This window comes from Bos grunniens, chromosome 6, assembly GCF_055505025.1.
Source record: "Bos grunniens cultivar Pamir isolate PY7600 chromosome 6, Bosgru_T2T1.0, whole genome shotgun sequence".
NCBI classification, from domain to species: Eukaryota; Metazoa; Chordata; class Mammalia; order Artiodactyla; family Bovidae; genus Bos; species Bos grunniens.
The window spans coordinates 24,731,943-24,759,749 of NC_141170.1; the positions used below are offsets into that span (position 1 = coordinate 24,731,943).

The following is a 27,807-nucleotide window of genomic DNA, read 5'->3' on the forward strand; positions in this document are numbered from 1 at the left end:
GGGATCAACACTGTCGATATAAACTCCTTCTGGAAACACTCTATTCTAGCTATCACATCATTCTTCTCTCCTCTGACCATTCCTTACCCTTTACCTCTCTGACCATGTCTTCTTAATCTTCCTAAGTTTCTTCTCTTATGTTCATCTTTCCTTTAATGATTGTGCTACCCAAATCTCATCTTTGATCTTCTATTCTTTTTTCACACAATCTCTTTGGATAAGCTCACTCATCCTATAGGTTTATACTCCTGTGTTCCTGCTACTGATACCCATGTAACGTCTCCAACTCTGGGCTTCCCAGGTAGTGTCAGTGGCAAAGAACCCACCTGCCAATGCAGGAGACCTAGGAGATTGGTGAGTTTGGTCCCTGGGTCAGGAGGATCCCTGGAGTAGGAAATGGCAACTCGCTCCGGTATTCTTGCCTGGAAAATTCCATGCATGGAGGGTTACAGAACATGGGGCTGCAAAGAGTCAGACATGACTGAGCACAGCACATGCTTCTCCTCTGAGCTTTACAGTCACACATCTCGCTGCCTTTTGGACATATCTACCTTTCTCTTCCACAAACACTTCAAACTCAATGTGTCCAAAATGAAATTATCATTTTGTTCCCAGATAGGATTCTTTTCCTCATTCTCCTATATTCTCAATATCAGTTTGTGGCTCTGCTAACCAATTAGTCATCAACTCATAAATATGAGAGTCATCTCTCCTTTTCCTTTCTCTGACCCTCCTACTTCATTCAGTTCTGCTAATTTCTTCCTTCAGTTCAGTTCAGTCGCTCAGTAGTGTCCAACTCTTTGTGACCCCATGAACCACAGCAGGCCAGGCCTCCCTGTCCATCACCAACTCTCAGAGTCCACCCAAACCCATGTCCATTGAGTCAGTGATGTCATGCAACCATCTCATCCTCTGTCATCCCCTTCTCCTCCTGCCCTCAATCTTTCCCAACATCAGGGTCTTTTCAGATGAGTCAGCTCTTTGCATCAGGTGGACAAAGTATTGGAGTTTCAGCTTCAACATCATTGCTTCCAATGAACACCCAGGACTGATCTCCTTTAGGATGGACTGGTTGGATCTCCTTGCAGTCCAAGGGACTCTCAAGAGTCTTCTCCAACACCACAGTTCAAAAGCATCAATTCCTCAGTGCTTAACTTTCTTTATAGTCCAACTTTCACATCTGTACATGACCACTGGAAAAAGTATAGCCTTGACTATATGGACCTTTGTTGACAAAGTAATGTCTCTGCTTTTTAATATGCTGTCCAGGTTCGTCATAACTTTCCTTCCAAGGAGTAAGCGTGTTTTAATTTCATGGCTGCAATCACCATCTGCAGTGATTTTGGAGCCCCCAAAATAAAGTCAGCCACTGTTTCCACTATTTCCCCATCTATTTGCCATGAAGTGATGGGACTGGATACCATGATCTTAGTCTTCTGAATGTTGAGCTTTAAGCCAACTTTTTCACTCTCCTCTTTCACTTGCATCAAGAGGCTCTTTAGTTCTTCTTCACTTTCTGCCATAAGGGTGGTGTCATCTGCATATCTGAGGTTATTGATATTTCTCACGGCAATCTTGATTCCAGCTTGTACTGCCTCCAGCCCAGCGTTTCTCATGATGTACTCTGCATAGAAGTTAAATAACCGGGGTGACAACATACAGCCTTGATGTACTCCTTTTCCTATTTGGAACCAGTCTGTTGTTCCATGTCCAGTTCTAACTGTTGCTTCCTGACCTGCATACAGGTTTCTCAAGAGGCAGGTCAGGTGGCCTGGTATTCCCATCTCTTTCAGAATTTTCCACAGTTTATTGTGATCCACACAGTCAAAGGCTTTGGCATAGTCAATAATGCAGAAATAGATGTTTTTCTGGAACTCTCTTGATTTTTCCATGATCCAGCAGATGTTGGAAATTTGGTCTCTGGTTCCTCTGCCTTTTCTAAAACCAGCTTGAACATCAGGAAGTTCACGGTTCACATATTGCTGAAGCCTGGCTCAGAGAATTTTAAGCATCACTTTACTAGCGTGTGAGATGAGTGTAATTGTGTGGTAGTTTGAGCATTCTTTGGCATTGCCTTTCATACGGATTGGAATGAAAACTGACCTTATCCAGTCCTGTGGCCACTGCTGAGTTTTCCAAATTTGCTGACATATTGAGTGCAGCACTTTCACAGCATCATCTTTTAGGATTTGAAATAGCTCAACTGGAATTCCATCACCTCCACTAGCTCTCGGGCGCCACCTGCCGGGATCCAGCCCCGGCTGATCCAGGGTATTCAAAGCGGGGACGGCGTCGGCGAGGATCAGGATACAATAGCTTCAATTAGATATTAATTAGAGATGTAAAGAGTAATAGAATGAGGATAGCTCAGTGGGAAAATTCAGTGGAGAAAAGAGGCTGAGTAGCTTGGTTTATGCAGGAGACCAATAAAACTTCAAGACAAGAAGTTTGCACCACTTACGTAGGCCACAGGCGTCCTTCCGTTCTCCCGAAGGAGAGGAGACACTGAGGCCTCCCCGGTCGGATCTTAGAAGCCCAGGCATAATTAGTAAGCATGGCGGGTTCTGCGCTCCAGATGGAAACTCAGCCAGAGTGAGAGAGAGAGCGACATGGGGAGACCAGTATTTCGAGAAACTGATCCCAATTCTTTATTTTCCATGGTCTACTTTTATACACTGAGATGTTATGCAAAAGTCATGTGGGGTCAGCAGTCCTGACTTTTATCAAAGTCAGGTGCTTCATACAAATGTATACAGAGATCTTAGGGGTGTTGGGGTGTTACGTCATCTTCTGGCCAGGGGGCCTGCTGACAATTTATGACCCTCTCCTTGTGAAGAGGTCAGTCAACCAGGACACTTATTTCTCCAGGGGTGATTATTCTTAAAACAGATGCCACCCAAATAAAGTTACATTCCTATAGGGTGAGGGTGTAGTGGGTTTTAGTTAAGGAAAGAATTTACTTAGCCTAAGGTCTAACGTGATTAATATCAAAGGTTAATACTTATTTCTTCTATATATTCATTAATGTGTGTAAGGGCAGGGGATATGGAGACTTAGCAACAAACATTGGCTCAACAAATGAAAAACCCTTCACCAATACAATTTCTAATCAGCCCACTATACTTATAGTTTTCTAACTTCTCTAAAGAACCTGTTTTTAGAGGGTTTAAAGCATCTCGTGACTCTCACGGTTGGGAGGCTGTGAGCAATCACATGTGGCCGGATGAGCCTGTCAGGCAGGCCAGAGAACCTTCAGAGGAGTTTGTAGGTTAAAACACTCTTGTCACGCCCAGGAGTTTTTATTAACTGGAGCCCTAGGTTAACTCCTTCTCCGAAAGAGGTGGTGGGGGACAGCCCCCCATAAAGTCAGAGGTGTAGGTGAGAGCATAAAGTAGTAAAGTAGGCAGGCTCTGGTTATGGGGGTAGATGCTCGAGGATTTCCAGGGGGACTCCTGAGGCTTGATCCCGCCTTTGCGTATGTCAAGCCTCCTTCCTCATGACCTTTGCCACAGGCTGAGTGCCTCACTCTGGCCCCCAACAACTAGCTTTGTTCGTAGTGATGCTTCCTAAGGCCCACTTGACTTCACATTCCAGGATGTCTGGCTCTAGGTGAGTGCTCACACCATCATGATTATCTGGGTCGTGAAGATCTTTTTTGTACAGTTCTTCTGCGTATTCTTGCCATCTCTTCTTAATATCTTCTGCTTCTGTTAGGTCCCTACCATTTCTGTCCTTTATCAAGCCCATCTTTGCATGAAATCTTCCCTTGGTATCTCTAATTTTCTTGAAGAGATCTCTAGTCTTTCCCATTCTATTGTTTTCCTCTATTTCTTTGCACTGATCACTGAGGAAGGCTTTCTTATCTCTCCTTGCTACTCTTTGGAACTCTGAATCAAATGGGTATATCTTTCCTTTTCTCCTTTGCTTTTCGCTTCCCTTCTTTTCACAGCTATTTGTAAGGCCTCCTCAGACAGTCATTTTGCTTTTTTGCATTTCTTTTTCTTGGGGATGGTCTTGATTCCTGTCTCCCCTTTCCTCTTTTTATTATTTATTTGGCTGCACTGGGTCTTAGTAGCAGCACACGATCTTTAGTTGCTGTATGTGGAATCTTAGTTTCCCAACCAGGGATCAAACACAGACCCCCTGCACTGGGAGCATGAAGTCTTAGCCTCTGGACTACCAGGGCAGGCCCTGCCCTTTCCTCTTGACTCCTACACTACCAGTGCTCTGATTCAGGTATTCACCCTTTTATCTGGATTATTCTCACAACCTTTGAACTCATCTCCTTATCTCCAATATTATGCATTATCTTTGAAAAACCAGAAAGATTTTTCAAAAAGTGGGCCATCTTACCCACATGCCTTAAAATCTTCATTAGTATTCTACCAACTTAAAAATAAAATTCCAAGCCCCACAGTACAGCATACAAAGCTCTCCATAACCTTGAACTTACCAACTCTCTAGCTTCATCTCTCATTCATTCATTCAGTCAGTCAAAAGATATTTATTGAGGGCCTACCATGTGTCAGGTGCAATTGTAGGTGCTGAGGAATCACAGCAAATAAAAGAGTAAACAAGAACTTTCAGTAAAATATAGAGTATGTCCAGACAGTAGTTAGTGCCAGGAAGAAAAATAAAGCATGGAAAAGAAATAGGAAATATGTGGTAGGGGTGAAGAACTGCAATTTCAAATAGAATGGCATTCAGGCAAGACTTAGAGAAAGTAAAGGATTAAAATAGATAAATAGATGATAGATAGATAGATGGATATTTGGTCACTAAATTTTGTTTGACTCTATTGTGATCCCATTGACTATAGCCCACCAGATTCCTCTGTCCATGGAATTCTCCAGGTAAGAATAGTGGAGTGGGTTGCCATTTCCTTCTCCAGGGGACCTTCCTGACCCAGGGATCGAACTCACGTCTCCCTCACTATAGGTGGATTCTTTACTACTTAGCCACCTGAGAAGACCCAGATAGAATGTCAGGGAGAAGAGCAGAGCACAAAGGCCTTAATGGCAGAAGTATGCCTGGCAGAAGCATTCCCTGGACAAATCCAGGAAATAGCAAGCAGGCTTGGTGTCTGAAGCAGAAAGAGCAGGGAGAGGAATCAGTTGATCGGAGGGTTGGCTTTGCTGGTGGTAAAGAATCTGGCTGCAAATGCAGCTTCTCTGGGTTCAGTCTCTGGGTCAGGAAGATTCCCTGGAGAAGGAAATGATAACCCACTCCCATATTCATGCCTGGAACATCTGGACAGAGGAGCCTGGCAGGCTACAGTCCATGGGGTCGCAAAGAGTTGGACTTGACTTAATGACTAAACAACAGCAGCAGCACTTTACAGGACACTGTGAGGAGTTACTCAAAGTGAGGAGAGAAGCCATTGAAAGCTATTGGAGGGACTTAAGGAGAAAAGCAACACGATCTGACTTAAATTTTAATAGGATCCCCCCCCGCCTCCAACTTCTATATCAATATTACAGTGAAAAAGGCCAGTACAAAAACAGTGAAACAAGTGAAGAGGACACTGGAAGAATGCAGGCAAAAAATGATAGTAGGTAAAACCAAAGGAAAAGCAGAGAAGTTGCATCTGAAATATACTGTTTTATGAAGGAAAAGCTGGGAATCTGCTAGTATACTGGATACGGGATGTAAGAGAAAGTGGGGAGGATGATGCTACATTTTCTGACCAGAGCAATGGGAAGAAAGGAGTTCCATTTGCTGAGAAAATTCACAAGATGAGCAAATTAGGGAAGGAAAAAATCATGCTTGGTACAGAACAAAGGTCAGAAATATTTTCTGTAAAGGGCCAGATATATTTTAGCCGTTGGGGGTCACATATGGTCTATACCCCAACTACATAACTGTCATTGTAGGACAAAAGCAGCTAGCTATAGATAATACTTAAATAAATGAGTGTGCCTGTGTTTCAATAAAACTTTATTTATGGATACTGAAACTTGATTTCATATAAATTTCACATCACAAAATACTGTTCTGTTGGTTTGTTCCAACCATTTAAAAATTAAAAAAACATTCTTTGCTCACAGTTCAAAACAAAAAAAGGCAGCAGGCCAGGTTTAGTCTGTTGACCCCTGGTAGAGAGCAGATCCAGGTTTCAGTAGCACCATCTATGTCTTCCAACATTCGATTCAAGGCTTCTTCCATGAAACCATAATTATTCACATGAAGTGGAGGAGGGCATGTCTTCATGGCCCTTATAAAACCAGCTCAAATTCTGACATGAGTTACTCAGTAAGCAAAGTGGAGATCTTTTAGGAGTACTCACTCCATAAAATAGAAAGCCGCAGAACAGACAACAAAATACTACCAAATTTACCAACATTTAATGTACACTCAGCTTCTCAGAAATATAGCCAAGAAGAAATCTAGGAATACTATTAAAGGGATACAAAAATTTCACTCCGATGTTAGAAACAAACAGAACCTTCTTAGCATTAGATGGCATAATGACTCAAGAATAATTATTATGGGGTGGGGAGGGAAAACTCTAGAAAAACAAACTGTGTTTGTGAAACTGACAGAAAGCTTTTTAAAGAAAATAATTGGTCTTCTCCAGGGAGTTTCCAATGTTCAAATTTGAAGCTTAAAATTTTTTGTTGTTTGTAAGCAGATTTACTTTAAAAAGAAAAGAGTCAGTACCCGGGGAGAAAAAATTCCAACAGAATAGATGTATCGTCAAAAAGTAAAAATAAAGCAGTTTAATAAAGGGGAAATGAGGAAATATCCCACACACATTTGGTTAAACACCAGATTTCTTGATTAAAGTCTATCCTATGATCGTAGGTAGCCCAGTGATACAGTCAGTCACAGAATAAACAATGTATTTAGAAAGTCATCTTCGAGAAGTCAATCCTGACTTGCAATGCATTCAGTGGCTTGTGAAATGGTGTGTCTAGTATCAGTAGCTATGGCAATTGTCAGATCCAGGGAAGATCTCTGGACAGCAGCTTCTTAACTGCATAATCATATTAAGCTGCCTAAAATCTCCATGTTACACTTTCCATTTCTGTAAAGTGGGGCTATAGATACCTACTCCACAGAACTTCAAATGGGATAACACTTTAAATGGGGTAACACTGTAAGACCTTTAAGTTTTAACCTTGAGTGCCTGATTTAGAGTAAATGTCCAACAAAGAAATTAAGACATTCTTAGAAATGATATGCTAAAACTGTCTCCTGTATTTCCTAAACTTTGCAATTAGAGGTTGTGATAAATGTCAAAACCAAATGACCGAAAAAATGCAAACAGCCTACTCTTCCCCAGCTTTACATTTAGAAAACAATTAGGACACCATACCTTCTCAAAGGCACACTGAGGGTTTCTGCAAACAGCGGGTTTGCAGATAACGATATCACCATGGCAACGGCAGTTCTGGCATGAATCGGGCTTCCAAATGGTGGCATCCTGCAAAGAAGCATAAGCTCTGAGTTAAAAACTGATCAGTCAAGGTAGGAGTACACAGAAGTGGTGCCATCAACAGCCCCACAGCCTGAACATTTAAAAGGCAAAGGAAAGTCATAGGCACATGCAGAGCTTGCTGGGTACTGATTAAACCCCGAGAAGCTATAAAAGCAGCCTAATCCATTTCACCACAGTCAACCCACGTACTCAAAGACAAGGGCATGCAGCAGAGAGCTGTCGATTTCCAGAGTAAAAACAATCGATTGGACTGAAATCTCAGGAGGACAAGTTGCTCCCTGACTTGAGGTTTCTCTGTGCTGCTAACTAGCAGAAACCATCAGAGTGTGTCCAGAGGAAAACGACGCTTGGACTAGCACTAACCAGCTTCCTAAGAGCAGCTTTTGCCATTGGGTACTTTGAGCATCTCACACTTCACTTCCCAGTTCTTTGGTACTAAATCTGCTCACACTCAGCTATTCCACAGCTCACCTTTACCTCTGATGGGATAAAGTGTAGACCCATCACCTGGCCCTTGCCTCTCGCCCTAGCCTCAGCAAATCTGACAGCTCTGAGACTTCTGTCTGTCCACGCTAGATGGTCAAGCCATTGGACAGCCCCAGCCTCCCTTCTCCTGGCCCAACAGCTTATCTTCTTCCTGGTTCCCTCTTCTCCTTGACTCTCCCAAAGAGAGCTCGCAGACCGACACATTTCTTCTGAGGTAAGCCTCAGAGGTAAGCCTCAACCTCAGAGTGAATCATTTCCTAACCCTTACGCCTACGCACGGCATCCTCCACTCGGGTGTGACTCTTCATGGCTTCTCTGGAACCCCACTGTCTCTTGTACATATTGCTACACTTTTACTGCACTCACAAATTCCTGTTACCCTGCCCAGACCAGCCTGTGAGCACCCCAAGGCAGGCAGTGTCCTGGGCCCGGCACACTGGAGGTCTTTCTAAACCAAATGTTCACAGTGCACAAGTCGCTTAGTGAAGGTTTTGTCCTCCTTTCTATACTTCCTCATCCTTTTGTCCTCGAATAACTGAAGTACTACTCAAATACATCGGAGAGAAGTAAACTTCTAAACTTTTGATAGAGTCACAAACTATTAGCACTAACCTGAACTGCGATGAGCTGGCAAAACCATGGGTGCTAGTAAAAGATGCTATCACACAAAGGCAGACACCAAATGTGACAGTTAACCTCTGTGTCAACTTGGCTAGACTATGGTACCTAGCTGTTTGGTCAAATACAAGCCTAGATGTTGCTGTTAAGGTATATCATAGATGTGATTAACATGTATCATCAGTTAAGCAAAGGAGACTACCCTCAACAATGTGGATGAACCTCATCCAAACAACTGAAAGCCTTAAGAGAAAAACAAGGTTTCCTGAAGAAGATTTCAGCCTCAAGACTGTATCACAGAAATTCTGCCTGAGTTTCCAGCCTGTTGGCCTGCCCTACAGGCTTCAAACTTGCCAGTCCCCACAATCATATGAGCCAATTCCTTAAAATAACTTCCTCCCTCTACTTTTCCCTCTTTCTTTCTCTCCCTCTCCCCACTCCCATACATATACATATGGTTGGCCATAACATCTTATGGAAAAAACCCAAATGAACCTTTTGGCCAACCTAATATATATGTTTCCTATTTGTTCTGTTTCTTTGAAGGACCATGTCTGAGATACCAACACTGGTACAGACTTATATGGATTGTGCATAACACTCTCAAGGAAAAATGAAGTCGTCCTTTCTGTTCAGAAATGTTAAATGTATAAGCTTTTAGGGAATGTGCTTCAAACCCCAAGTGATAGAAGAAATACAAAACCTATCTGAGGTGAGATGACATTCCCAGTGCCTAATTCATGAGAAACTTGAATTAAAGTAAATGCATACTGGAACCTGACTTGGAATAACTCTGAATTTCTTTCTCTTTATGTTACAGCACATTCTTCTGAAATGACAATTGTGTGCCAACCATAGTCTACTCTTAACCCAAAAAGCAATGACAAATAGGTGAGGGGGGAAAAAAGAAATTCATTCTCAAGCACAATGTAATATATGTTCCCTGCTGATTTAAGAAAATAGTATCAGCTTCCAGATACAGATGAAATAAAAATGACAACTTCATGAAGTCAGCAGCTGCTGTTTATTGATCACGTATCCTGTGCTGACAGGAAGTGCTGGTAGGAGAAGGCGCTTGCAGCACTGGAGCAGGCTGGCCTTGATCATATTCCTGGCCTCTGCCATCACCGGAGAGGGCTGAGCCCAGCGGAGAGGGAAGTCAGTGTGCACCAGCGCTTCGTGAAACTCTTAGAGGAACAACAACCCTACGAAGCTGGTACTGTAATTATCGCGACTATTCCAACATGAGGAAACAAGACGTGAGAGATTGAGCAATTTGCTCAAGTTCACAAAGCTGTCTGAGACCTAAGAACCCAGACTCTGAAATCAGGCTACTGGATTTGAACCAGTCATTAACAGTGAGTCCATTTTATCAAGGTTTCCACGTCCCAGGTTCCTCATCTGTAAAGCAGATAAAGAACTAAACTCATAGGGTCCGTGAAAAGATCAGATGAGATGATGTGCTTAAAGAGATTTGAACAGTGCCTGGAACTTATCAAAAGGCCCATTATTTATTTTTAATGTAATTTATTGTTATTTCCAAATTCTCCCTACGATGTCATAGGCATTTAGCAAGTATCTTTCTAAACATTTCCTTTTCTTGGAGTGAAAATATTCCCCTAAGGACCCTGTCTTTCCCATCTTCCCACTACAGGCAAAACAGAGTGAAGCTGTTATTTAATTAGCACCCAAGCACTGAAAGGGCTTCCCTTGTGGTTCAGCTGGTAAAGAATAAGCACCTGGGTTTGATCCCTGGGTTCGGAAGATCCCCTGGAGAAGGGAATGGCTACCCACTCCAGTATTCTGGCCTAGAGAATTCCAGGGACTGTATAGTCCAAGGAATTGCAAAGAGTCGGACACGACTGAGCAACTTTCACTTTCACTGGAAAGACCCAGGAATGTTGCATTAGAAGAAATGAATGAATCCATAGATTGCATTTTCAAGACCACTTAGGTCATTGGAAAAGCGTTTAACCATGAACCCATCTTCCTTTTCACTCAGACCTCAGATGACCACACCAGTTCCAGGTACTCACTTCAACCCAGGGTGGCTTTAAAACTGCCTCCATTCTACACCAGGAATTAAGTTCTTCCCCACACCTCATGTATTTCCTCAGTGACTCTAGACTCCAAAATAGTCCAGTATACCTTTTAACAGCTTTCAATCACTGGACGCAGCTCACTCAACTCTAAACAGAATGTCCTAAAAACATGGAATATTTTTTCATTTTCATTTGTAGAAACATGATTTTTCAATGTTAATTAAAAACGAAATTTCTGGGCCCGGGAGCATTCCTGAATTTGTTCACATATCTGTATTCCCTCCAGTATGCCACTTCCAGGAAGGAGAGCTAGCTTTATTCCTCTATGTATAGCCCCTCCACTGAGCACAATTACTGAGAGTCGGCTGACTTCATTAGTGAACAACTCAAATACTTATCCTGAAGAAAATTTCTTTCCCCATGACTTGAGATATCCCAGTTAGGATGAGAGGTCTTGAGCAAACAATATCTCAATGACATTCACTACAAAACCCCCATAATGTTGACGCTTATTAGTTCATTGGAACCAAACTACAAGGACTGCCCTGGTAGCTCAGATGGTAAAGAATCTGCCTGCAATGCAGGAGACCTGGGTTCAGTCTCTGGGTTGGGAAGATGCCCTAGTGAAGGGAATAGCAATCCACTCCAGTAATCTTGCCTGGAGAATTCTTTGGACAGAAGAGCCTGGCAGGCTACAGTCTACGGGGTAGCAAAAAGTTGGACATGACTGAGCAACTTTCACTTTCAAATTACAAAGAAAAATTTTCTTCATCTGCTGCTGCTGCTAAGTCGCTTCAGTCGTGTCCGACTCTGTGTGACCCCATAGACGGCAGCCCACCAGGCTCCCCCATCCCTGGGATTCTCCAGGCAAGAACACTGGAGTGGGTTGCCATTTCCTTCTCCAATGCATGAAAGTGAAAAAATAAAGTGAAGTCGCTCAGTCGTATCCGACTCCTAGCGACCCCATGGACTGCAGCCCACCAGGCCCCTCCATCCATGGGATTTTTCAGGCAAGAGTACTGGAGTGGGGTGCCATTGCCTTCTCTGAATGAGCCCTTTACCAACACCTAGATTGATGGCCATATATTCTTCAGGTCTAAAACTTTAGGAATCAATTTCTATGGTACCATAAAATTGCTTTATGAAAGAAGGGATACTAGAGTTCCTCGATTGCTAAAACTGGATAAAGCCATAAAGTCCAAAGAAATAACACTGTAAAGTAAATTTTACAGATTTTCCATGTTACCATTGCAATTCTGTCGCTTTATAATCCTCTCTTCCAATCTAACACACTCTGCAAAAGAAATAGTCTTAAAATAGTTTTTCACTAGAATGTAGATTAAAGGATTAGATTACGATAAACCTAAAAAGCAACCTAAATGGTTTTTAATATTTCTAGTAATAAGTGAATAAAGTGTTCTTGCAGATAATACAGTGCCTCCATCCCCAGACATGTTGAAGTAATAGCAAGGTGCTTCAAAAAACAATAAAAACTATTTCACTCAGTTAAATATTTATTAAATATTTGTTTAATGCCAAAAATAAACAATGACTACATCCCTCATGAGTACTCAAATTGCTGGGGAAACATTATTTATGATATTCTATAATAGTTTATCAACTGTTGACATAATTTTTTTATCTGAATGTTATAATAACCCTATTTTAATTATTGATTTATTTATCCCATTTTAAATCTCCTTGGCTTGTTAGGCCAAAAATGAGAAAGAAGGAATAAAATAACCCCAAAATTATGCTTTCAAGTTACAAAATAATAAGCAGAATATAATGTGTTTTTATAATTAAAATATATTCCTGTGCATGGTGATTTCTGGGTAGGGATTCTTGGTGATTTTTGTCTCTTTCCATTATCCTTATCCATATTTTTTGTTATTTCAATAGCAAAATATATGTAACTTATGTGATCTTTTAAAGTTAATTTCAAAATATAAGACAGAGAAAAACAAAAATATGGTACCCTTTTCTCTACAAACCACAGGTAGAAAGCAACTGAGTTTTGAAGTTGAACTGGCATGGGGGGAGGGGAGTTAAAAGCACCCAACAAATACCTAAGAGTGAGCCATTTACCTAAACCTTTGTGTTATTCTCAAACATTTCTTCTTGTGCTCAGTAAGATTTTAAAAAACTAACTGTGTCTCTATTTGTCCTTTAATGCCATGAAAGGACTGCAATATTCCACTGGGCCTCGTGTCTCCATTTCTGGAAGTTCATTTTCCTGACAAGTCTGGTTTTCAGGAAAGATAATCCATATATAAGGGTTCTTTGACCCAGCTCCAATTCGGACACAGAAATAATGGTTCCTGTTTGTCAAGGAACCATAAAGAAACGAATCAATAACTTTCATAAGGTTATTTCAGAGTTCAATTCTTTTCCCAAGCGCCCTTCCTCAGACAGCTTAGATAAACAGTACCTTTTTCATTTGGTCTCATTTTAAAGTTCATGTGAAACTCTTTATCCACCCTCAAATAAAAGGGAGCAGAGGACACTTATTGGTAAGAAAAGGTAAGAGTCCTTGTATTTACATTAAATTCCCCCCTTGCAGGAAGACCAAACACAAGCCAAAGGCAAATAGAACAGAAAATGGGGATCCTCTTCCTGCTGGAGACCCATTTTTAAAATTTGCAGTTGTTGTTTAGTGTCTAAGTCATGTCCAACTCTTTTGTGACCCCCATGGACTGAAGTGTACTAGGCTCCTCTGTTCATGGGATACCCCAGGCAAGAATACTGGAGTGGGTTACCATTTCCTTCTCTAGGGGATCTTTCCAGCCCAGGGATTAGACCCGTTATCTCCTGAATTGACAGGTGTGTTCTTTACCATTGAGCCATCAGGGAAGCCTTGCTCCACACAATACCCCCTTATGGAGTTTGTTCTGCACGCCAAGGACTGAAATAGTTTCACATTTTAGCATTCTGGAGTGATTAGCTTGTACCTGATCTCCTCCTGCTGTTGTCTTAAAATGATAAAGTTGAAGGAATCAGTCATAAGAAGATCAACTTAGATACCAAAACAACATCATGAACCACACATGAAAAGACAGCTTCTTTATACAACAGCAAATGTCTTTGTTCAGTTGGCTGACAAGAAACCCTGAAAAGCACGGCAAGTTACCATCATATTCTTATACATATGTCTTAGAATAGTGAGCTAGAGCTGGTGGACGGGCAGAAATGAAAGGAAAGGAAAGGAAAGAAGCTAGTACCAAGGGCCAGTACTTCTCCAGATCTCCCACACACTCAGCATCTCAGGGGCCCTCCCGGCATCTTGTGGACAAAGCCTCACTACACTACTTTTTCAATGAAGGAACAAGGTGTGAAAAGGCTGAGTGAATTGTCCAGAGCACATCTAGTAATGGGTGGATCTGGGATTCAAATCCATCCTTTTTTCTTCTAGGCTGTACTGTTATCATGTAATATTAATAACAATTAATGCTTTATTACATATATATATGCATGCCTTATTTGGGGGCTTCCCAGGTGGCTCCAGTGGTAAAGAACACACCTGCCAATGCAAGTAGACGTAAGAGACATGGGTTTGATCCCTGGGTTGGGAAGATCCCCTGGAGAAAGGCATGGCAACCCACTCCAGTATTCTTACCTGGAGAGTCCCGTGGATAGAGGAGCCTGGCAGGCTGCAGTCCATAGAGTCAGAGTTGAACACAACTGAAGTGACTTAGCATGTACCTATACATGCTTTATTTTATGTATATAGTGTGTATATAGATAGATAGATAGATACTATAGAGCAGTCTTACCATTTCACATCACTCTTCCACTTTCTCACTTTAATAGGTCAGTAAGATAGGATAAACTATGGCAGTGCTGCTAATTTTCAGGGGAAAGGGCTGTGAGGTTAAGTGACACACCTGCCTAATAGACTCCCCCATGACTCCAACAGCACACTCCCACCCCCTCTTCATGTAATTTTCACACATCCTCCAAGTCTCAGGTTAAACATCACCTCTCCAGGGAGACCTTCTCTGCCTCCTTAACTCAGTATTTCCCTGTCTCATGTTCCCAAAGCTCCCCCTGCTTCCATAAAGCCAATCTTATTTCTCCAAGTTCTTTTGGCACAGTAAAGAAAACTAAGAAAGAAGACATCTTCTGGATTTCAGATGCTTTGGCATGTTCACATCTTTCATATGTCTTCCTAAAATATTTTGAGATACATATTATCATCATCTCCATTTTACAGATAAGGAAACCAAGAGTCCGAGAGTCTAGGTAATATTCCCAAAGCTTGTAACTGACTGTCAGTTCAGCCACTCAGTCCTGAGAGACTCTTTGAGACCCCATGGACTGCAGCACACCAGGCTTCCCTGTTCATCACCAACTCCCGGAGCTTACTCAAACTCACGTCCATCGAGTCGCTGAGGCCATCCAACCATCTCATCCTCTGTCTTCCCCTTCTCCTCCTGCCTTCAATCTTGCCCAGCATCAGGGTCTTTTCAAATGAGGCAGTTATTCCCATCGGGTGGCCAAAGTATTGGAGTTTCAGGTTCAGCATCAGTCCTTCCAGTGAATATTCAGGACTGATTTCCTTTAGGATGGACTGGTTGGATCTCCTTGCAGTCCAAGGGACTCTCAAACGTCTCCTCCAATACCACAGTTCAAAAGCATCAATTCATCGGTGCTCAGCTTTCTTTATGGTCCAACTCTCACATCCATACATGACTACTGGGAAAACCATAGCTTTGACTAGACGGACCTTTGTTGGCAAAGTAATATCTTTGTTTTCTAATATGCCGTCTAGGTTGGTCATAACTTTTCTTCCAAGGAGCAAGTGTCTTTTAATTTCATGGCTGCAGTCACCATCTGCAGTGATTTTGGAGCCTCCCAAAATAAAGTCTGTCTCTGTTTCCATAATTTCCCCATCTATTTGCCATGAAGTGATAGGACCGGATGCTATGATCTTCATTTGCTGAATATTGAATTTTTAGCCAAATTTTTCACTCTCCTCCATCACTTTCATCAAGAGTCTCTTTAGTTCTTCGCTTTCTGCCATAAGGATTACGGTGTCATCTGCATATCTGAAGTTATGGATATTTCTCCCGGCAATCTTGATTCCAGCTTCTGCTTCATTCAGCCCAGCATTTCTCATGATGTACTCTGAATAGAAGTTAAATAAGCAGGGTGACAATATACAGCCTTGACATACTCCTTTCCCTATTTGGAACCAGTCTGTTGTTCCATGTTCAGTTCTAACTGTTGCTTCTTGACTTCCATACAGATTTCTCAGGAGGCAGATCAGGTGGTCTGGTATTTCTACCTATATCTGAATCAATGTCCATTTGACTCTAAAGCTTCCATTTTTCCCACCACACCCACATCTGTACCCACAGCCTTGGTCTATGGACACAAAGTTATACAACAAGTTATCCAGCATGTCAACTCAAGTACCAATGCCAGTGTGGTAAGTGCATGCTCAGGTGCATCTGACTCTTTGTGATTCCATGGAGTCCCCTGACAGGCTTCTCTTTTCATGCGATTTTTCCAGCAAGAATACTGGTGTGGGTTCCTCCAGGTGATCTTCCTGATCCATGGATTGAACCCTCATTTCCTGCATCTCCTACATTGCAGGCAGACCCTTTACCAATGCCACTGGGGAAGCCAATACAGTAGAGTGATAAACTTGGGTTCAAATACTGATTCAATTACTTCCTAGCTTTGGGAACTTAGACAAATCATTTAGCTTTTTTGAGCTTCCATTTCCTAATATATAAACTAAGGATAAGATAGGATCCAATAGGGTGACAGTGAAGATGAAATAAACTAATGTACTTACTTAGCACAGTGACTAGTGCATAAAAAGCACTTAATAAATGTCAGCCATGAGTTTGATTACTTGCCACTATCTTAACCAGTTGACCACAGTATTTTCTGTGACAGAGGGAATACTTGTAGCATTTAGAGATTTATTTAGAAAATCCCTTCAGCTTCCAAGATAAGGGAAAGTTTACTTTCCTATAGTTTAAATGTTTACAAAATATTCTTCTATAGAGTGTTGTGTAAATTATATTCCTAGGGTAATATACAAACAAAATACTCTTCAAAATATAGAATAAAATTAAATATCCAGTGAATGTGCTTCACATTCCAAATTCTGAAGCAATGGAAACACAGGCTTAGCTCTTCTATTTTTACCCCCAGCTTTCCATTTGTTCTAACACAATCCTGTTTCAGTAAAAGCCCAACCTAAGAGGACTCCAGTGACAAAATAACCCTCATAAATTCCTGGAGATGTTAACCACAGAAAGTTCTATAGTGAATAAAAAATCTGTCTCATATTTCCACTCAAAGTAATCCAGTTACTAGGGAGAATCTAGGATAGCTTAAGCTTGAAATTGCTTTTTTAATTCTCTCTAGCAATTCAACTCTCAAAGACTTTATTTTCTATTTCTAAAGCAAATGGAGAAAAAAATCAAACATTCAAAATGTTTGCACATGAAATTAAAGTACAGCTATACCATTATCTCTCATATTAAAATTATTTCTGTTTTTGTCTTCCACTCCCCACTAGATCATTCTCATTTGTTCTATAATTAGTTGTTTACATCTATCTCCCTCCCCAAAATTGAGGATAGTTTCTTTACATAGAGGTAGCTTTGCATTCTCATAGTGATTGAAAAATAGCAGGCACTTATAATGATTTTGACTGAGTTAATGAATGGATGGATGGGTGGATGGATAGATATTCTCAAATCTAAATAAGTGCTAGCAATTTTGTGATGTAATCGCTGAAAGTCAAATACACAGACAATAGCCCTTCACTCTCCAAGCTGCTCTTGGAGCTGCAGTAGCCCATTTCAATACGTGCTATTTGAGATCCGGCCTTCTAGACCTATGTTTCCATCAAGACTTTTGTTCTAAAAGGGTCCTTCTATTTCTGCCTGGTGCTACTGTATTCCAGCATGCCAAAGCTGCATCATACCACTTGAAGCTATGCAGCAAAACCTTCATCCCTAACTTTTCCTTCTAGCTAGTCTCTTGGCAGTTGGTCTAGTTAAACTGGCCAACCAGTAAATGGTTGGGAGTTGTACTGGCATACACATTCCACCAGGTAAATCCACATTCCACTATGTCTATTGTCAGGCCAAGCCCAGGCCTTGAGTCAAAGACTTCAACACTGGTGAGCTGGCTTCATGATTTAATGTAGAGCATGCTGCTAAACAGGGACTATGCAACCCCAAGAGGCATTTAAAATTTTGCTTTGAAGAATAAAGGTGGGAGTGTTAGTGACATTTAATAGACAAGGATCATAAATTCCAGATGTCTTGTAATAAGCAAGACATTCCAGCACCTAGGAAACTGTCCCACTTTCACATGACTTTCAAGTGTCCCACAAAACATTCACAGCAATGAAAAATCTGTTTCTAATTATCTGATTATATACGTCAACTGTTCCTGTTTTACACATAAATATAAAGACTTTACTGAGTGCTAATAATATACCCTGAATTGTCCAGGAAATTAACTAACATGTAACTCAAATAAAGATTTTACTTTATTTTGTTTAGAATTTAATGAAGATAACAGAAGACAATAAAAACATATATTAGAGATTTTATAAAACCTATGAATATTTCATCAGATAACCAATATCTATAAGCATAGTTAATTTTAAATTGCAAAACAGAAAACAAACATATGAGATTAATTTTGCTTAACTGCAGACTGGATATAACACACACACACACAACAATAACAACAACAACAACAACCGGAAGGATAAGAAACAGAAAACCCCAAACTGAAACATTAAGAACAAAAAGTATGGAAACCATGGAAAAGAGCATGGGAGACACAAGGAACATGACATAAGGTTTAATACATGGGCAACTCAGTCCTGAGAAAGAAATAGCAGAAAATAGGCAGAAACAAACTTTTTAAGAAATAATAGCCAAGAATTTCTCCAAACAGAAGAAAAACATCAAGCCATAGATTCAAGAAGTACTATGTACATCAAGTAGAATACACATAAAGAAAACACCTAAGAACATCAGGGTAAGACACAAAAAAATCCACAGCAAAGAGAAAAAAAATTTTTCCTCCAACTTGTCCCTCCTTTCTCCATCCTCAGTCTTGATAACCACCTTTCTACTGTCAGTTTCTATGAGTCTGCCTTTAAAAATATATATATATATATATTCAGCATATAGCTAATACCATGCAGTCTTTTCTCATGTGGCTTATTTCACTTAACACAATGCCCTCCAGATTCATCCATACTGTTGCAAACTTAGAATTTCCTTCCTTTTTAAAGCCAAACAATATTTCATTGTATTTATATATGCTATATTATCTTTATCCATTCATTCATCAAAAGACATTTAGGTTGTTTTCATAGAGAAAAATCTTCAAAGCCACAGAGGAATTAACTTCAAACATTAATACTAAAACTGACAGCTAACTTCTCCATAAAAAAAAAAAAAATGGTGAAAGGCAGAAAACAAATATTTAAAGAAAGAAACAAAACAATCATCAACTTAGAACTGTATACCTAACAAAAATATCCTTGAACAATGAAAATGAGATAAAGACATTTTAAATTAACAAAATGTGTGAGAATTTGTCACCTACAAACTCAAACTAAAGAAATGAAAATGTTAAATAAATTCTGCAGGCAAAAAGAAAATGATTCTAGATGGAAACACAGTAATGTAAGAAGGAATTTAGAGTAATTAAGACATCAAATATGCAAGCAATCTAAATAAATAACTGTATAAAACAAAATGTTGACATCTTGTGAGATTTGAAATATATAAGTTTAAAATGCCTAATAAAAATAACAAGATAGTAGAGGAATAAATAAAGCTGAAATGTTTCAATGTTCTAGTATTAGTTGGGAGGAGATAAATAAAATGATTACTACATACTATAATTTCTAGGATGACCATTAAAGAAATAAAGCATGTATAACTAAAAACCTAATGTGAAATTAGATACACACAAAAAGGATTAGATCCAAAAGACAAACAGATAAAAAAAGATTAAAAAAATAGAACAGAAGTGACAAATAGAAAACAAACAGCAATATTAAATATAAACCTTAAATTATGAGCGATTACAGGCTTCCCTGGTGGTTCAGATGGTAAAGAATCTGCCTGGAAAGAACCCAGGGAGACCTGGGTTCAATCCATGGGTTGGGAAGATCACCTGAGAAGGGAATGGCAACCCACTCCAGTATTCTTGCTGGAGAATTCCACTGACAGAGGAGCCTGGTGGGCTACATTCCATGCGGTTGGAAAGAGTTGGATACAACTGAGTGATTAAGCACACAGCATATGAACAATTACATTGACAAAAAATGTTAAAGGATAAAGACTGTCAGACTGGGTGAAAAACAGAGCAGTGTATACAATAATATTGAGAGCCTTTATTATAAAATATCAGCTGAATTTCCCAAAGTAAAACCCCATATGTAGACATGTATCCTTGTTCAGTCTCACTCATGTACAAATCTTTGCAACCCCACGGACTGCAGCATGCCAGGCTTCTGTGTCCTTCACCATCTCCTGGAGTTTGCTCAAACTGAGATCCATTGGGTCAGTGATGCCATCCAACCATCTCATCCTCTGTCATCCCCTTCTCCTCCTGTCCTCAATTTTTCCCGACATCAGAGTCTTTTCCAATGAATCGGCTCTTCACATCAGGTGCCCAGAGTATTGGAGCTTCGCTTCAGTATCAGTACTTCCAAAGAATATTCAAGATTGAGTTCCCTTAAGATTGACTGGTTTGATCTCCTTCCTGTCCAAGGGACTCTCAAGAGGCTTCTCCAGCACCACAGTTCAAAAGTATCAATTCTTCACCATTCAGCCTTTTTTATGATCCAACACTTGCATTCCTATAGGACTACTGGAAAAACCACAGCTCTGACTATACAGACCTTTGTTGGCAAAGTGATGTCTCTGCTTTTTAATACACTGTACAGGTGTCACAGCTTTTTTTCCAAGGAGCAGGAATCTTTTAATTTCATGGCTACAGGCACCAACTGCCGTGATTTTGGAGACCAAGAAAATAAAGTCTGTCACTGTTTCCATCGTTTCCCCACCTACTTGCCATGAAGTGATGGAAATGGATGCCATGATCTTAGTTTTTTGAATGTTGAGTTTTAAGCCAGCTTTTTCACTCTTCTCTTTCACTTTCATTAAAAGTCTCTTTAGTTCCTCTTTGCTTTCTGTCATTAGGGTGGTATATTCTAGATATCTGAAGTTATTGATATTTTGCCTAGCAATCTTGATTCCAGCTTGTGAGTCATCCAGCCCAGCACATTGCATGATGTACTCTGCATTAAGTTAAATAAGCAGGGTGACAATATACAGCCTTGATGTACTCCTTTCCCTATTTGGAACCAGTCCATTTTTCCATGTCTGGTTCTAACTGTTGCTTCTTGACCTGCATACAGGTTTTGCAGGAGTCAGGTAAGGTGGTATGGTATTCCCATCTCTTGAAGAATTTTCCAGTTTGTTGTGATCCACACAGTCAAAGGTTTAACATAGTGAATAAGGCAGAAGTAGATGTTTTTCTGGAATTCTCTTCCTTTTTCTATGATCCAGCGGATGCTGGCAATTTGATCTCTGGTTCCTCTGACTTTTCTAAATTCAGATTGTACATCTGGAAGTTCTTGATTCACATACTGTTGAAGCCTAGCTTGAAGGATTTTGAGCATTACCTCACTAGCATGTGAAATGAGCACAATGGTACGGTAGTTTGAACATTCTTTGGCATGGCCCTTCTTTGGGATTAGAATGAAAACTGATCTTTTTCAGCCCTGTGGCCACTGCTGAGTTTTCCAAACTTGCTGGCATCATATATATGTATATTTGTATGCATTTATATCTCTTCATCAGTGAAAATAAGGTTTTAGAGACTAATTCCTTCAAGAATTCAATTCACCAAGAACTTATTGAGGATTCTTCATTGTCAGATACAATATGCAAGTACGGAAAAATACAGCCCAAACCAGAGATAGAAGAATACAACCCAGTCCCTTATATTTGCCCTTGAACTTGAAATACAATCGAAGAAGCAAGAGTTTTGAAACAACTACACAACAAAGCAAAGACAAGAAGTGAAGAAAAAACCTAGTACAGAAAAAGAATATTAGACAGAGTCAGAACCTGCTTTGACCAAGGAGGGCACAGTAGACAAACCACTTGCATGGGTCTCAGATTCCTCTTTCATAAAATTCAGAGATCAGACTATATATCCATAATCTAGAAATGGGTTTTGGGACCAAAACATCCTGGGCTGGAATTCAGCTCCCTGCCTTAATAATTACAAAACCTTCAGCAAGACAATTATCCCAATTCAACCTCAGTTTCCTTTTACGTAAAAAGAATAAAGATAATAAAATCTACCCAGGAGGATAAATTAGGTAACACATTTGCATTTCTTGGCACAGTGCCCAGAAATTGCAGTGTAGAGCAGTGACTCCCACTTCTCCAACTTTAGACCTTCCTGTACCCAGATAAATCTCTCCATGACCTCTGCTACTCAGAGGAATCATCACTATACCCGTTGCAGAATTTATAAAGTAGCCCATTGGTTGTTGGATTTTTTTTCTCGTATGTTTCATGACCAAGTTCATCAATATACCAACCACTCTTCATTATGTGCAAGCAAGTTAGAAATCAAACATTTCAAAATAAGATACCATAGACAGAAATGTTTTTTGAAAAAAAAAAATTTGTTTAACTTAATGTTAACTTAAAGTTAATTTTATTTAACTTAATGCAGGGACAATTTCCCAAACCCCCCTTTAAAATGTCCAGTACACAAAGTTACTACTTACCAAGCAACTAATCACACATATATACAATGGTGTGATCACTCACCTAGAGCCAGACATCCTGAAGTCTGAAGCCAAGTGGGCCTTAGGAAGCATCACTACAAACAAAGCTAGCAGAGGTGATGGAATTCCAGCTGAGCTATTTCAAATCCTGAAAGATGATGCTGTTAAAGCACTGCACTCAATATGCCAGCAAATTTGGAAAACTCAGCAGTGGCCACAGGACTGGAAAAGGTCAGTTTTCATTCCAATCCCAAAGAAAGGCAATGCCAAAGAATGTTCAAGCTACTGTACAATTGCACTAATCTTACACGCTGGCAAAGTAATTCTCAAAATTCTCCAAGCCAGGTTTCAACAGTATATGAACCATGAACTTCCAGACATTCAAACTAGATTTAGAAAAGGCAGAGGAACCATATATCAAATTTCCAATATCTGCTGGATCATAGAAAAAGCAAAAGAATTCCAGAAAAACATCTACTTCTGCTCTATTGATTACACCAAAGCCTTTGACTGTGTAGATCACAAAAAACTGTGGAAAATTCTTCAAGAGATGGGAATACCAGACCACCTTACCTGCTTCCTGAGAAATCTGTATATACAGATCAAGAAGCAATAGTTAGAAACAGACATGGAAAAATGGACTGGTTCCAAACAGGGAAAGGAGTACATGAAGGCTGTATATTGTTGCCCTGCTTATTTAACTTATATGCAGAGTACATCATGCAAAATGCCAGGCTGGATGAAGCACAAGCTGGAATCAAGATTGCTGGGAGAAATAGCAATAATCTCAGATATGCAGATGACACCACCCTTATGGCAGAAAGCGAAGAGGAAGTGCAGAGCCTCTTGATGAAAGTGAAAGAGAAGAGTGAAAAAGTTGGCTAAAAAGCCAGCATTCAGCAAATGAAGATCATGGCATCCAGTCCCATCACTTCATGGCAAATAGATGGGGAAATGATGGAAACAGGGACAGACTTTATTTTGGGAGGCTCCAAAATCACTGCAGATGGTGACTGCAGCCATGAAATTAAAAGACACTTGCTCCTTGGATGAAAAGCTATGACAAACCTAGAAGGCATATTAAAAAGCAGAGACATTACTTGGCCAACAAAGATCTATGTAGTCAAAGCTATGGTTTTTCTGGTAGTCATGTATGGATGTGAGAGTTGGACCATAAAGAAAGCTGAGCTCTGAAGAATTGATGCTTTTGAACTGTGGTACTGGAGAAGACTCTTCAGAGTCCCTGGGACTGCAAGGAGATCCAACCAGTCAATCTAAAGGAGATCAGCCCCGAATATTCATCGGAAGGATTGACGTTGAAACTGAAGCTCCAATACTTTGGTAACCTAATGCAAACAACTGACTCATTGGAAAAGACCCTGATGTTGGAAAAGATTGAAAGCAGGAAGAGAAGGGGATGACAGTGAATGAGATGGCTGGAGGGCATCACCGGCTCGATGGACATGAGTTTGAGCAAGGTCCAAGAGTTGGTGATAGACAAGGAAGCCTGGTGTGCTGCAGTCCATGGGGTTGCAAAGAGTCGGACACAACTAAGTGACTGGACTGAACTGATTATATGTGTATATTATAGATGCACATCTATAGTGTGTATATATCTATAAAATACATGTTACATGTGTATTATGTATATGTATGTATTTGTTGCTTAATCGCTAAGTCATGTCTAACACTTTTGCAGCCCCGTGGACTATAGCACCAGACTTCTCTGTCCACGGGATTCTTTAGGCAAGAATACTGGAATGGGCTACCATTTCCTTCTCCACAGGATCTTTCTCACCAAGGGATCAAACCCAGGGAATCTCTGGTGGCTCAGTGGTAAAGAATCCACCTGGAAATGCAGGAGATGCAGGTCTGATCCCTGGATCAGGAAGATCCCCTGGAGAAGGGAATGGCACCCACTTCAATATTCTTCCGTGGGAAATCCCATGGACAGAGGAGCCTGGCTGGCTACAGTCCATGGGGTCAAAAAGAGTCATTTATGATTTAGCAACTAAAAACAACAAATATGTGAATTTATATAACATTTTATCCCCACAAATATCCTATAGCTTAGTTATTATTGCTCTTGTTTTATAAGTAAAAAAAATTTTTTTTTAACTCCAGAAACTTAAAGTATTTGGTCAATAATTGTACAATTGATGAAGCCAGGGTTTAAAGCCAAGCCTGCTTGGTTTTAAGAACCAAGGTCTTTCAACTGAAAAATTATAGTTCTGATGAGAACAGTTCTCAACAGGTTTGAGCAAAACTGATCAACAGATCTAATTGACTTTGGCTGCTGTTGCCACCCCCACCACATCCTTGCAGTTGGCAAGGATTTCAAGGAGGGAGGGAATCAGAGACCAACAAGGCAGCTAGCCTTCCCTCAGCAATCTTATTCTCAACATCTTGAGATCTTAAGCTTCTAAGGAAACAAAACCAGTTTCTCCTCTGGCAATGTTTTAGGAAGCTTTCTATAAAGCCACATGGCATAATAAAATAATAATGTTATGGCAACAAAACTGTACTAGACAACACTGCTGAAAGCAACATTCTTAATCTTGGCAAGTGAGAAGAGTTTATTACTTAGCTGCGACTATTTCCAGTTCCTGGGTTCATAGTGGAAATGTTCTTCTAAGGTAGAGACAGTAAACAGGTTTTATCACTTACATAAGCTGTGGAAAAAAGCAATTTAAAATAGGAGGAAGATCCTGAAGTTCTGTCCAGGTAGGTTAAATGAGGAAAATTACTATTGTTTGTCACATGATCAGGGTTCAGATATAGAAAGGACCGGAAGTGACCTCTGCCATATGTCCCCTGATGCTGGAGCAGACATTACGTACTCTAAAATACTATTCACACCATTACTTGATCTGTGAATTAAATTGTAAAAGAAAGGCAAAGGGAAAAAAAAAACTGGCAGAGCAAAAAGCACTGTGATGATCAACTTTAATGATAAATTAACAACTACACTTTACTTTCCTTATTTTTCCATTAAGGTTTTCAACATTTTCCACACAGGTAAACTTTCCCTTATTCATAAACAGTTTACAAAATGGGCTTCTGTTCTTCATCATCTACTCTTCCCAAGAACACCCTGGCACAGACCGCAACTGGCATAGAGGTTCGCCTCTTCACCTCTAGAAACACGGATCCTCCCCCATTTCAAATCAGGAGGAAATTAACTGCCAGTTCTAATGGGAATGACATATTGACTAAGTACTTAGACCAAGCAATCCACTCCCACTGTCAGCAAAATACACAGTGGTTGTATTCTCTAACGACACAAGAATGCTTGATTAGATTTGCTTCAAGCCTCACCGTTTGCCAGGAAGGCGCTGAAGAGAAGCAGGTATCGAGTGTCTCCAAGGAAGACTCTCCCAGGGTTCACTGTTAAATCCAGAAGCAGAACTCGAGGCAATTACACCTCTGGTACAATTACCAGCATCACCCACTCCCTGCCAAGTGAAGAGACTTGGCAGCTGAATAATACAGCTTTCATTTTACATTTCCACTCCAATTAGCTGACAGTACTAGTCAATTGGCTGAATTAAACAAAATGCAAGGGAAGTTGAAAGGCCTCTGTGTGATTTACAGAGCTGTGCCTTGGAGAACAATGATGAGATGAAAGGGACTGAAAAGAGAATTAGGGGACCCGTCGCAATAAAAGGGCAGGCTGCTGATGACCCACAGATGGGATGTATGGTTTGAATGGCACACCGGAGATATTTCAGCTTAACACCCATCCCAACTACTGTTTGTTTGACTAAAGGCAAGAGAATTAAATTGCTGCCCTGCAAGGTCTGGCTGGGACATATTAACACTATACAGCAGAGACATGCAAAAGCACACATTCTCCTGAGAATGTCAAGCTTCTCTCATCCTGCCACACAGTCAACATTTACAGAGAAATTACTGAACAGAGAGCAAAGTCCCACATGTGTGTGAATGTGTGTGTGTGTGTGAGTGTGTGTGTGTGTGTGAGTGCGTGCACGTGCTCAGTTACTCCGGAGCTGTTAAAGAAACAGACATTGAGTTTCCAGTGGGGCTCACAGTCTTATCAGTGAGATGCAATGCACACAGGAAACAAGGAGAATATATGATGAACAGTGAAAGGAGCTATGCTTGAATAACTTAACCATTAGAATCTGCAGACTAGTGTCAGCAGCTTAGGTGAATCCCACAGAAGAGTTCTAGTAGATTTCACTGATGTCCTCACAGGTCTGAATGGATAACTCCAAGAACTCTTCGAGAAATGAGCAGAATCAACCAGTGCCTTAGGCCCCGTAACAGTCCATACTGAAACTCAGCAAGCTCCATGGTACTGCCCTGCTCTCCTAGATTCTTCCAGAGGTTGTGTTGTTGTTCAGTCACTTAGTCATGTCAGACTTTTTGCAACCCCATGGACCGCAGCACACCACGTTACCCTCTCCTTCACTATCTCCCAGAGTTTGTTCAAACTCATGTTCATTGAGTCAGTGATGCCATCCAACCATCCCGTCCTCTGTTGCTCCTTCTCCTCCTGCTCTCAATCTTTCCCAGCATCAGAGTATTTCCAGTGAGTCAGCTCTTTGCAACAAGTGGCCAGAGTATTAGAGCATCAACTTCAGCATCAGTCCTTCCAATTGTCACATGAGTGTATGTTCCTCGGTTCTTTGTCTCATCACAACAAAGATTTGGAGCAACGGACATTAAAGCCCTCGGTGCGTCACAGCTCTCGGGTCTTGGACAAACCGTGCTACAGCTCTTAGGCAAATCAGTGTTTCAGCTCTATTTTATTTAGAAGATAGCAGGAGAGAGAGAGAGAGATAAAGAAAAGAGCGCACGCACGCGGGAGACAGAGTCTGAGAGAAAGCGCTTTGGCTCCTCCTTTTATATGTTTTTTCCTCCACCTGGGCCTGCCCTATGCAAATTGGGCTTAGCCAGGAGTGCTGTTTGTTCTGTTTGTTCTGCCTGAAGTCTTCACTCTGGTCCTCGGACCTTCCTTGTCTTTTAGCCACCACCATTTTGGACTCCTTTTCCCTATTCTACCTACCTAACACAATGAATATTAAGGGTTGATTTCCTTTCCTTTCCTTTAGGATTGACTGGTTTGATCTCCTTGCTGTCCAAGGGACTCTCAACACTATTCTCCACTACCATAGTTCAAAAGCATCAGTTCTTTATGGTCCAACTCTCACATCTACACATGAATACTGGAAAAACCATAGCTTTGACCATACATTCCATGGCTTACAGGAGGTTAATGACAGCCCTGCAGACAGCATAGGAGAGTTCTCTCTGGTTTAACTATGGATGAGCCTGAGATTTCCAGCATCCCTTGGGGGAAGGATTCCATTAACAACAGAGTACACATTATAATTTACTTCCTTATAGCTTCCTCCAAAATTTCTAGGCTTTATCCATTTTTG

General features: G+C 40.6%; 1 protein-coding gene across 2 annotated transcripts in view; it reads right to left on the reverse strand.

The window, feature by feature from the left end:
* Positions 1–27,807, reverse strand: part of FRAS1 (Fraser extracellular matrix complex subunit 1) — a 534,425-nt gene that overhangs the window by 333,288 nt on the left and 173,330 nt on the right. For both annotated transcript variants that reach the window (XR_015165261.1, XM_086405184.1), the window contains exon 3: positions 7,319–7,426. Coding sequence is in view for 1 of the 2 variants with exons in the window: in XM_086405184.1 (XP_086261310.1) it covers positions 7,319–7,426 (108 nt within the window). In the remaining variant the exon portion in view is untranslated. The remainder of the gene's footprint in view (positions 1–7,318; positions 7,427–27,807) is intronic.